The 11,922-nt window shown below is 46.6% G+C and overlaps 1 protein-coding gene across 9 annotated transcripts in view; it reads left to right on the top strand.

The window, feature by feature from the left end:
- Positions 1 to 11,922, top strand: part of LOC114030932 (zinc finger CCCH domain-containing protein 4-like) — a 47,734-nt gene that overhangs the window by 12,567 nt on the left and 23,245 nt on the right. For all 9 annotated transcript variants that reach the window (XM_027845887.1, XM_027845891.1, XM_027845889.1 and 6 more), the window contains exons 2-10: positions 1,371 to 1,590; positions 3,143 to 3,253; positions 5,392 to 5,614; positions 5,944 to 6,095; positions 6,487 to 6,583; positions 6,678 to 6,817; positions 7,088 to 7,201; positions 7,428 to 7,539; positions 8,050 to 8,159. In XM_027845887.1, the coding sequence (XP_027701688.1) occupies positions 1,371 to 1,590; positions 3,143 to 3,253; positions 5,392 to 5,614; positions 5,944 to 6,095; positions 6,487 to 6,583; positions 6,678 to 6,817; positions 7,088 to 7,201; positions 7,428 to 7,539; positions 8,050 to 8,159 (1,279 nt within the window). The remainder of the gene's footprint in view (positions 1 to 1,370; positions 1,591 to 3,142; positions 3,254 to 5,391; positions 5,615 to 5,943; positions 6,096 to 6,486; positions 6,584 to 6,677; positions 6,818 to 7,087; positions 7,202 to 7,427; positions 7,540 to 8,049; positions 8,160 to 11,922) is intronic.

Genomic DNA, 11,922 nt, shown 5'->3' with positions numbered 1-11,922 from the left:
GGGACTATGGTGAAGGAATTTTTTTCTTCTTTTTTTTTTTTTGTTTGTTTTTGCTAGGCAATGAGGTTAAATGACTTGCCCCGGGTCACACAGCTAGTAAGTGTCAAGTGTCCGAGGCCAGATTTGAACTCAGGTCCTCCTGACTCCAGGGCTGCTGCTCTATCCACTGTGCCACCTCACTGCCCCCGGTGAAGAAATTTTGAAGCCCATTTTACTTTTTCAGCTATTGAGTTTGTCTGTCTCTGATCTGTGGGTAAATAGGAATATTCCCTGTGGTCCATCCCTCCTCAGTTCCTCCTTCCTTTCTTTGAGGTTCCTGTTTGGAGGCACCATTTTACTGGAGAGCAGTTTGAACTTTCAGAGTAAGAAAGAGCGGGGCGTTCAGCACAGAGTTGGAAAGGTTCGATGTTGGGAGGGTGGGAGGAGCACAGAAAGTGGCAGTTCAGACAAGTTTCAGCGAAGAGAGGAAGGGAATAAGCATTGATGGAGTGCTTACTGTCTGCCAGGTGCTGTGTAAGCACTTTACAGATGTTATCCCATTTGATCCTCACGACATACCTGAAAAGTCGTTGCTATTAATTTATTAATTTCCCCATTTTACAATTCGGGAAACCGAGGCAAGCAGAGGCTAAATGACGTGTCCAGGGTCACACAGCTAGAAAATGTCTGTGGCTGAATTTGGACTCAGCTCTTCCTGATTCCAGATCTACCACGCTATCCGCTGTGCAGCCAGCCAGAAGATGGGGGTGGGGTGGGGCATTGTACGTCTTTCACCTTAACTCTTTTTTCAGCCTGTCACATTCTAATGTGGTCCCAGAGACTTCAGACTGGCAGTAGATGTGGGCATTTGATTGGGGCACAAAGGCTGCCCCAGATCTTCTGTCTTTCCTAGGTCGTAACTAGACATTTTATAGCACCTCACCACTGCTGCCTCTTCCTCTCAATTTCCTACCTCCATGCTTTGTTCCACTCTTCCCAGAGTGAATTTGTTCAGGATTGTGGGTAGTTTGGTGGTCATCTAGACTTTCCTATTGCTATTTCTATTCAGAATGGCAGTGCCCAAAGTGACAGGCCATTTGTTTAGAGGTGGTAAGGCAGGGCGGTGACCCTTGATCCCAAACGTTCTTCTAGGGAGACACTTTTATCTCTATCTCTTAGCTGGTTTGCTGTCTAGATCTCTCTGTCCCTCTCTTGTTTCTGTTTCTCTCTCTGTGTCTGGAGAGAGATAGATATCCTGTGTCTTTGAATATAATAGGAACCCCCTCTGTTCCCTGTTATATTTTAAAGGGCAAAACCAGAACCAGAAAGAAGCCTGGCCTAGCCCAGCTCCTTGAAAAGCCTACTCATGATTTATTTTCTTCGGTTTACAGGGAAGATGGAGAGTTGGAAGAAGGAGAACTGGAGGATGATGGGGCCGAAGAGGCCCAGGACTACCCCGCAGGGCAAGAGAGGAGCCGCCGAGACAAAGGGGAGAAGCATCACAGCGATTCGGACGAGGAGAAGGCTCACCGCAGGATGAAACGCAAGAGAAAGAAGGAGCGGGAAAAAGAGAAGAGGAGGTCCAAGAAGAAGCGGAAATCCAAGCACAAGGTAGCTCCCGGAGGCCCCGCCTTCTGAAACTTTGGCTTGAGTTGCTGCGGGTTTTTTCTTTGTTCAAGTCAGCTTGAAATGAACAGACATTTATTAAGCACCTCCAGATGCACAATGCTGTGCTTAGCCCTGGAGAGGAGCTCCAGGGATAAAGAACTCGTGGTCCCTGCCCTCAAGACCTTTACACTCTAGGGAGAGTTCAGACTGGGCACCATGTAACTAGAATAGAAGTTGATGAGAGGACAAAGTCCTCCCAGTTCCAGAGGATGGAGTTCCTCTGGGAACTCTGGGCTGGGTCACCGATGATGTGGAGGTATGTCATTGGAGCTGGGTCTTAAAGGACAAGAGAAATTAGTGCCAGGGACCAGTGTTGGAAAGAACCGGAATTGTTCAGGTAATAGTGATGGTTCAATGTGGCCAGAACCTAAGGAACACAAAGGAGAAATGAATGAGAGAGAAAAGTGCAGCCGGCCATCAGTCCCCTTGAAGCCAGCTGAAGGGAGTAAGAATTTTATTCAGTAGGGAGATATGGACATTTTTTGAACATCAGAGTGATGTGATCATTTAGTCAGCAAACATTTATTAAATGTCTACAATGTACTGGATACTATATTAGGAAAATTACTGTGGCAGTGTTGTATTGGACACTTGTGTCCTTAGGGCTCTCTTCACTCCCTCACCATCCCTCACCTTCAGTGTCTAGGCAGCAGATGATGCCTTGAGACTCACGTGTCTTGCATTGTATCCCCTCCTTTCTGTTGGCCCTGGCGCCATCGTAGGACACAGCCTTTGTGCTGTTCAGTTGTCTCCTGGCAGGTTTTCTGGCCTCTGTTCTTACCTTAGACGCATCCGTCTTTCATACTCATATCAGAATATTTCTTACACACACAGATGGCTGTGTCACTTCCCTTCAATGGCTCCCTGTTGCGGATTCAAATTTAGATTCTTCTGCTCAGTATTCAAGGCCCACTTGGTGCCAGCTGTCCTTTTGAGCCCCCTGGTTTGTAGCCTGGCAGGACCCTGCTCTGTCACTGTGATTCACGCCAAGACTGTGCCTGCAATAGCCTCTCTTTCTTTCCCCCTTTGTCTCTTGAAAAGAACCTTCAGAGCTAGCTCAAGTACCATGTCCTTCACCCCTCCTGACTGTCAAACTTGAGGCAGCCCTTTGCCTTGGGACTCCCTAATGTCCTTGTAATGTGGTGGTGTCAGTTACAGTTTGGCTATAAGCCCCAAAAGGACAGCGACCATGCCTTAGATCCTCCGCTGTCTAGGAAAATGCTTTGCATGCAGCAGACACACACCAGATGTTTGCTGTCATCTTGAATGTAGGGAGAGGCAAGGCCAGAGGCACTGAGATGAATTAATAACCTTCCCTGAGAGACTGAGGAGAGGGCATGAAGGCTTGTCTTGAGGAGGGGGCAGCTGTAATAGAGGCAGATATTTCAAGGTGTATGGAGATAATTCCATTGTTATTTTTTCCTAGGCTAACCTGTTAAAGTCAGATTCTTCCTTCTGTAACAAAAGCAGTAAACATGCTTCCCTTTTATTCTAGCGACATGCGTCTTCAAGCGATGATTTCTCCGATTTCAGTGATGACTCTGATTTCAGTCCCAGTGAAAAAAGCCACCGAAAATATCGAGATTACAGCCCTCCATATTCATCTGTGAGTACAGTGACAAGATGGAAGAGTATTCCAGCACGGCATTGCTCATACCCCGGCTTGGGGTTCTCGGCTTGGGGAGCGAGGCACCCAGCTGTCTGTGGTCCAGCAGAGTGATGTCGTATTATGCAAAAGATTTGTGGATGTTCTCATTGGCGGGCGCTCCCCGGATTTTAGAGATTGATTCCCAAAGTCAGGATGTGGCCTTTGGAACCTAGTTAGAAATTTTTTATGTATCAGAAGTGAAATCCCCATCCCATTTTTGAGTTTGGCATAAATTTAAATTACTTTTGGATAGGTTTTTTCTCCTTAGAAAAGGAATTCCCCCACCTCCTCTCTCCAAACCCTAAACCAAATCAAATAACTTTTTGAGAAGAAGTAGATATCTTATTGTGCTAGTGTTCTGAAAATGGGTCATAAGAGATTAGGTTTTGACTTTCCAATGTGGGGTCGTAGAAAGAGCCCTGAGTTTGTAATCTGAGTTAAAATTCCAGCTGTGACACAGACTAGTTGTATCCCCATAAGCTAGGCAGCTCCCTCCACTTACCACTGGCAACCTCAGCCTAACATGGCCTGATGAAGTCGATGATGACGATAAAGAGAGTGAACACTTACCACGCACTTAAGGTTGGCAAAGCCCTTTATACACAGTAGCTCATTTAACTTGGATTTAGAAGACTTCAGTGCAACTCTTGGTGCTGACATGAGCTGTCTGACTGTGAACAAGCCCCTTAATCTCTATGAGCCTCAGTTTCCTCCTTTGCAAAATTAAGATACCAGTGTCTGAAGCACCTGTCTCATAGGGCTGTTGCAAGGCAGAAATGAGATAATGCATGTGGAGTGCTTTGCATACCTTAAAAGTGCTGTGTAAAAGTCTGTTGTTATTTCAATGTCCTATAAAACGGGGATCAGATTATTTTGCCCTGCTAGCTTCGTGAGGTCTTCATTAGTTAGGTGGTGTGAAGTGCGCCACTTGCATTGAGAGTAGGAGGTTGATTTCTCGGCCATCTTTTCATATCCTCATTTAGGATGTCATCAGCCTTTTATCAAAATGCTTGGGTGAAAGGTTTTACCCCAGTTTTTCTTCCCATCTTTCTTTGTATGGTTTTTAATTGTGTAAAAAAGCTTTTTCTTTTTTGTATCATCAAATTAATCTTTTATCTCTTATAATTTACCCTTAGTTACAACTTGCTAAGAATTTATCTCCTTTTCACAGTTAACAGATAACGCCATATCCTCTTAATTTTTTTATATTTTTGTTTTTGTTTTTATATCTAGATCCGATCCTTTTGAAATTTGTTGGGGCATATGGTATATAAGGCTTTGTAAATTGGAAAACTGACATTATAAACAGGAAGTTAAGCCCATGAAAGATTCTGTAGTTATTTGACTTATGCTGGTATTGTTGGAGTTAGATATGGCTTTTTTAAAAAATTTAATTTAATTTTCAGATCCACGTTCTCTTTTTCTTACTTCTCTCCTTGTCTTCTTTGAGAAGCAAAGGGGCAGCTAGGTGGCGCGGTGGATGGAGCACCAGCCCTAAAGTCAGGAGGAACTGAGTTCAAATCTGGCCTCATATCAAACATTTGACACTTACTAGCTGTGTGACTTGGGGCAAGTCACTTAACCCCAATTGCCTTAAAAGAAAAAAACGAAAAAAGAGAAAGCAAGAAAAACCAAACCCCTCTAACAGATTCCCACATTGGCCATGTCCCTAAGAATACCTCCATTGACATCCCAAGTCCTTAGAAGAGGGTCGGCAGGTTTCATCTCGAGTCCTCTGGAATCGTGATTGGTCATTGTGTTGCTCAGAGTTCCTAATAGACTTCTGGCATGCAGTTCCAGGGGGCGGCCCACATATTTTCAGGTTTAGGTCCCAAACATGCACCGTTGGTAGACCCTTACCCAAGTGTCTCAGGGGCCATGGAGGCAGTAGCAGGGCTTCACTCCAGGCAGAGGAGGCGTGGATGTCACAGTGGGACAAGCCACAGCCTGGCTCTGCTTGTCATGCCCTTGGTGGCCCCTGTGGTCAGCTTCCTCATCAGCATAAGAGAAGCGTGGACTGGGGGATGACGACGCAGGGACGGTGAATGGACCAGGCTGGCTCAGCTCGTTTTTCCTTGTTTCCTTGGGTCCTCTAGTCTCACCAGCAGTATCCTTCGTCGCACAATGCCCCTTTGTCAAAGAAGGGCTACTCAAAAATGGAGAGCAAGAATTATAGCATGTACGATGACTATGAGAATGAGCAGTATGGGGAGTACGAAGGGGAGGAGGAGGATGACCTCACGAAAGAAGAGTATGACGACTTCACCAAAGAGCTGAACCAGTATAGACGGGCCAAGGAAGGCAGCAGCCGAGGGCGAGGTGAGCTACTCCAGAATGTAACTGTCCGTCCTAAGGAAGGGCCTCTGCTGGACAGTGTAGACCAGGGCGATACGGCCCTCGGCCAGACCCCCCATGGGACCTTGCTTTCTCTTTTCCATCCAGAGAGGGGTCTTCAGGAGGCAGGGATGCCTGCACAGGGCTTATGGTTTTCCTGTATTGCCATGCCCCTGCGCATCGGGCCATCTCTTGTAATAGAGGATTAAAAAGGAGGAAAGCAGTTTAGAAAGACTAAGCACACATCGGCTAAGTCTGCCAGTGTAAGCAGCGTTCCACATCCCCAGCCTCTCTTGTGCTCGATCGTCTTGCAGGAGCCAGAGTCAGAGGGAGAGGCTACCGAGGCCGAGGAGGACGCGGAGGGTCCAGAGGGAGAGGAATGGGCCGAGGAAACCGGGGGAGGGGCAGAGGCTCCATGGGAGACCATCCGGAAGAGGAAGAAGACTTCTATGAGGAGGAAATGGAGGTACGGGCTGTTTTCCTGCCTTGTTCCCGAGTGTGTGTGTGTGTCCACCTCTGTCTCTGTAAAGAACCCTAGTGTCCCTTCAGCCTCCAGCACTCTCTAGTGCATGTGGTTCTAATACGGAGGGTCTAGAGAGCACACAAACCCACAGCTTTTCTGTATCACATTTGATCTTCAGAGCAAACCAGCCTGTTTGCATCCTAAACATTACGCGCTATTTCAGTTAGGGTGCAGAGATAATAGGAAGGTTCAGCCTGCGCTTTGTGTGTAAGAAAAAGAAAAAGCACCTGACACTGGGTGTCATTCTGGGGGGGATGCTGGACGCGGGCGGCATGCAAGGTGTTAGCCACAGGCTGCAGGGGAGGGCACAGATGACTGTCATTCTGAATTCTAGTTTGGAGAGAATGAAGAGCTGTTGGGCGAAGAGGACTATGACGAGTATTCCAAAGACTTGAACCAGTACCGCCGGCCGAAAGACGGCCGAGGGCGAGGTACGGGGTGGTGCCCGGTGGGGGGTCTCGGTGAGGGTGGAGCGACCCGTCGGTGGAGGAGATGCATAGGCGGTTCGGCCCTTCTCTCCCGCAGGTTTAAGTCGGGGCCGAGGCCGAGGCTCGAGAGGCAGAGGCAAAGGCATGGGACGAGGACGCGGTCGAGGCGGGAGCAGGGGAGGCCTGAACAAAGGAGGCATGAATGATGATGAAGAGTTCTACGACGAGGACATGGGGGTGAGTGGGCTTTCAGTAGGCCTGGTCTCGGGCCTGCTGGTGAGAACAGCAGGCACTGCCCCATGGCAGTCACACTCAGACTATCCTGTCTCCTTTATTCTGAGGGGTTTCCCACTTACCTCGGTGACACTTTTATGTCCGAGAAGGTCCTCGCACAAAGCTCTCTGAGGTGTGAGCAAAGCCGGGGCCAGCTCGCTCCCCTTTGTCCTGGGGCCTATGCTTCTTTGCCCTCCTAGCCTCCCCTCCGCTGACTTCTTGTGGCTCTAATAGGATGGTGGTGGCGGTGGCAGCTATCGGAGGAATGACCACGACAAGCCCCACCAGCAGTCGGACAAGAAGGGGAAGGTCATCTGCAAGTACTTTGTGGAAGGCCGGTGCACATGGGTAAGTCAGGACCCCTCCAGCAGAATGGGCGTGGGGGACAAGGGGCGGGCCAGACCACGTGCGCCTCTGCCCCCACACCTTGTGTGTCTCCTAACGTTGGTGTCGGGGCTCTGAGTCTTGGCCCAGGGCCTCCTGGATGAAGGAGCCATCAGGAGCGGGCGGGCCTGGGGCAGAGGGGACCTCTCACGCTGCACATGCGGGCGCGCTGTCATTCTGTGTCCTGCAGGGAGAACATTGCAATTTTAGCCACGATATCGAGCTGCCGAAGAAGCGCGAGCTGTGCAAGTTTTACATCACCGGCTTTTGTGCCAGAGCAGAGAACTGCCCATACATGCATGATATCCTTTGACCTCTGGTTGTTGGGGGCTGCGCCCCTCCTGAGGCCCTGGGCCTTGATGATGCCAGGAAGGGGAGCTTGCTCCTCTCACTCCTCTGTTCTCTCCCCTTTCCCCTCCTGTTCTTGAATGTTTACCAAGACCTGCCCTCACACTTCCCCGTGAGAGGGAGGGAGGGAGGGATGGCTGGTGCCTGAGGCCTGGCTCGCCCAAGGCAGAGAGGCAGCCCCAGTGTGCGATCCTCCTTCTTGGGAATGTTTGCTGCTGCTTCCCCACACACTGCTCTGCTAGGTGGCCTCTGTGAATCGCCAGGTGGCGGGACCGAGGCAGCCTTGCAGCTCTGCTGAGGGCATGTGGGCACAGGGAAGCTCGTTGGACTGATAGCCTGCAGGGAGACCCTTTTCTTCTCTGACCCATTCTGTTCTTCTCTGAGGAAGGTGGTGATCAGACCAACCCCTCTGCCTGCCCCTTCTGGCTCAGACATCAGAGGACTTTGCCTTGACCTTTGCAAACGTGATTTTCCTTGTAAGCTCTTTCATACAACTGGAAACTGTATCAATGGTGATGACTGCATGTTCTCCCATGACCCCCTCACTGAAGAGACAAGGGAGCTTTTGGACAAGGTAAACATGGGGTGGGACTGACTTTGGAGGCTGGCCAGCTAAGAAACCAGGAGGACTGTGGTCTAGAAATGGACCCTTCGATGTCCCATTGTTGGAATTGGAAGCCTGGAGCATAGGCGGTGCTGTGATGGCTTATTTTAGAGGATGGGGCGGCTGGGGGAGGGGGTGGGGGGAGTCAGTCAGTAAACATTTATGAAGCACCTTCTTTGTGTTAAGCATGCAGGAGGTACAAAGAAAGGGGAAAGTCCCTGCTGTCAGGGAGCTCAGCCTCATGTGATAGACAACAGGCTAACATCTATGGACAAACAAGATTTATACGAGATAAATTAACCGAGGGAAAGTATTAGCAATAAGGGAGAGTGGGAGCGGGAAAGCCTTCCTAGAGACGAAGGGGTCGGAGCTGGGACTGAAAGGGAGCTGGAAATACGAGGAGGGAGAGCGTTCCAGGCCTGGGGAACAGCTGGAGAGAATGGTTCCAAGCCCTTCCTAACCTGCCCACCCCACCCTCTGCCATCCATCCACTAGAATTTATTGAATGGGGGAATGACGCAGTCAGAACTCATCTTTGGAAAGATCATTTTGACAGCCAGCAACAGGGAGACCAGTTAGTTGGGGAAGAGGCGAAATGGTGATGAATCAGAATCAGTTTAGAATTAGCCATTGAAAAGGGCCAGAAACTGTAGCAATTTTGTGAAGAATATAGAGCTGCTTGTCTTGTGTACCCTACGTTAGGGCACCTTGAGGGCAGGGGCTGTCTTTGCTTTTCCTTTTGTATTCCCAGCACCTGGCACAGTGCCTGGCAAAGGGTTAACAGTAAATATTTGTAAAAGATCAGGTCTTTCCTGCCTTTGGCCTTTACTTTGGTGTGTTTTAGTAGTAAAGTTAAAAGAGACATCTTTGGAAATGGAACATAAAGAGTTCTCGTGGAAAGGTCTGTGTTCTCTGAACTAGTTAGAACCAGCTCCTCAGCTTTACCGACACAATATAAACTATCCTTTCTCTAGCTCAGGCCTGCACAACTTGCAACCCTTGGGCCACTTGTAGCATGCCAAAGGCTTTCAGGCGGCAGGTTGTGCAGGCCTGCTCTAGATCACTGTTATGATGATGGCTGACAGTGCTACAAGGCTTGCCAGATGGTAGTTATCTGTAGTACCACCTGGTCCTGGGGCTGGGCAGCAGAGAGCACTTGTCACTGATTGTGTGCATTCACAGCTCCTTAAGAACCTCTGGTGTCCTGCTGTTTTAGAACAGTGTTTTCTGCTGGGGCAGCAGGCCTAGCCCTTTACTACCCTTCAGCACCTCCAGTAGGAGTGGTTTCATCACGGTGGAGCCCCCAGTGCCCTTCTGTATGACCAAGAGGCAAATAGCAATTGTTCCAGCTCCTGGGAGCAGGATTCTAGAGTAGTGCCCTTTAGTGATCTTCCATCTTATGAAAACCCACAGTCCCTGCTCCAGACCCAAAATAACTTTGACGAGTGGGGTGGATCTTGTCTTGTAACTGCAGTAGTACAGAGTCAATTTCTTTCATCCTAGGTTCGCACTTGAGTTAAGGAAAAAAATTAAACTTTATTAAAAAATGCCTTGCCCCAATAGAAAATTCAACCGAGTAGAATCTTTAAAGTCATTAGGTAGATCCTCAAAGCCCGATAATCTTCAGAGGGGAAAAAATAAGCTTAGTTGCTATTTAAAAGGAAATTTATTTATTTTTAAATTATTTTTATTTATTTTGTTAAATATTTCCCAATTACATGTAAAAAGATCTAACAATCATTTTTTAAAAATTTGAGTTCCAAATTCTTTTCCTTTCTCTCCTTTCCGTTCCTTGAGAAGGCAAGCAGTTTGATTCCGATTATACATGTGAAGTCATTTGCAAAAGAAAACACAAATGAAATAAAACAATAAAAATAAAAGGAAGTTTAAAAAAAGTATGCTTCAGACTATATTCAGAATTCATCAGTTCTCTCCCTGGCATCTTTCATCATGGGTCCTTGGGAATTTAAAAGGAAATTTAAATTCAAAAGAAGGTAACTGGGAGGCAAGCCATTCATGCTTCAGCTAGAAAAAGGTAGTCTTCCCAGACCAAGAGCAGTTCTGGCCTCTCTGCGTATGTTTGCCTGCAGAAACCCTCCCTTCCTCGAAGGCCTCTCTCAGAGGCCACCACTATTAAATCTGCTACTGAGCTCCAGGTCTGCTTCACCATTTGGTTATTGGGCGTTTCCCTTTGGATTCAACATGTCTGAAACAGAACTCATTCCTTTTCTCCCCAAATCCTTCCCTCTTTCTGAATGGGGCCATTACCATCCTTGAGTCACCTAAACTTACAACCTTAGAATCATTCCATATTCTTTACTCTTCCCTTGCCCATCATATAAAAAAAGTTTTCAAACCTTGTCATTTTAAAGAAATTTAATTTCACTTTTTTAAATGAAAAATCTCTTTTCTATTCCTTCTACCTCCCCTCCCCATTGGAAAGAAAAAAAAAAAAGAAAAATGAACCCTTGTAACAAATATGAGTAGTCAAAATAAATTCCCAAATTGGCCATATCCAAAAAATATGTCTCGATCTATACCGTTTGTCTATCACCTCCCTTACAAGAGATGGGTAGCATTCTTTATCATGGGTCCTCTGGAATTGTGGCTAATTATTGCATGGATTAGAATTCTTAAGTCTTTCCAAGTTATCTTTACAACTGTTGTTATAAATTGTTCTCTTGATTCTACTCACTTCGTCCTGTATCAGTTGATACAAGTCTTCCCAGGTTCCTTTGAAACTGTCCCTTTACTCATGTCTTATTGTATAAAAAAATTTCATTACATTCATATGTTCCAGTTTGCTTAGCCATTCCCCAGTTGATGGACATCCTCTTAGTTTCTAGTTCTATAACGTTATTTAAAAAACAAAGACACCTACTATAAATATTTTTGTCTGCATCTGTGCTTTTCTTTCTCCTTTGATTCCTGAGGTTTTGGTTAGTGGTACTATTGGGTCAAAGGGTATGCATAGTTCAATAACTTTCTGGGCATTATTTTCCAGAATGGCTGAACCAATTCACACTTCCACCAACCCTGGGGTGCTGGGGCAGCATTCTCCCCCATCCATATTGGGGTCTAGGCTGTGGATTTGGTTACTTTGACACTACTCACTTACCAAATGAGCTCATTTGACCCCATAGGCAAAAGTAGAATTAGTATGTTTGTTTTCCTACAGCCCCTCCAATATTTGTCATTTTCCTCTTTTTATCATCTTTGTCAATTTAATGGATGTAAGGTGGAACCAGAGAGTTGTTTTAATTCAGGTTTCTCTAATTTGTGATTTGGAGCATTTTTTCATTTGTCTCTAAGTAGTATGGATTTCTTCCTTAGGAAAATGCCTATTCCTGTCCTTTGACTATTTATCAATTAGGGAATGACTCTTATAATATGAATCGTTTCCCTGTTTATTTACTAATGAGACATTTGTCAGAGAAATGTAACTGCCAAAAATTTTTTGTGGTTCCCTACTTCCCCTCTAATTATATTATATTATATTATTTATTTATTTAGGCAGTTGGGGTTAAGTGACTTGCCCAGGGTCACACAGCTAGTAAGTGTCAAGTGTTTGGTCTGAGGTCGGATTTGAACTCGGGTCCTCCAGACTTCAGGGCTGGTGCTCTATCCACTGTGCCACCTAGCTGCCTCTTCCCCTCTAATTTTAGCTACATTGGATTTGTTTGTGCAAAACTTTTAAATTTTATATGGTCAGTACTACTTTACTACTTTATTT

Source organism: Vombatus ursinus, unplaced genomic scaffold (genome assembly GCF_900497805.2).
Source record: "Vombatus ursinus unplaced genomic scaffold, bare-nosed wombat genome assembly UNPS02015030.1, whole genome shotgun sequence".
NCBI lineage: Eukaryota > Metazoa > Chordata > Mammalia > Diprotodontia > Vombatidae > Vombatus > Vombatus ursinus.
Note: the sequence above shows the minus strand (reverse complement) of the source record. Positions and strands in the feature narration are given on the sequence as shown.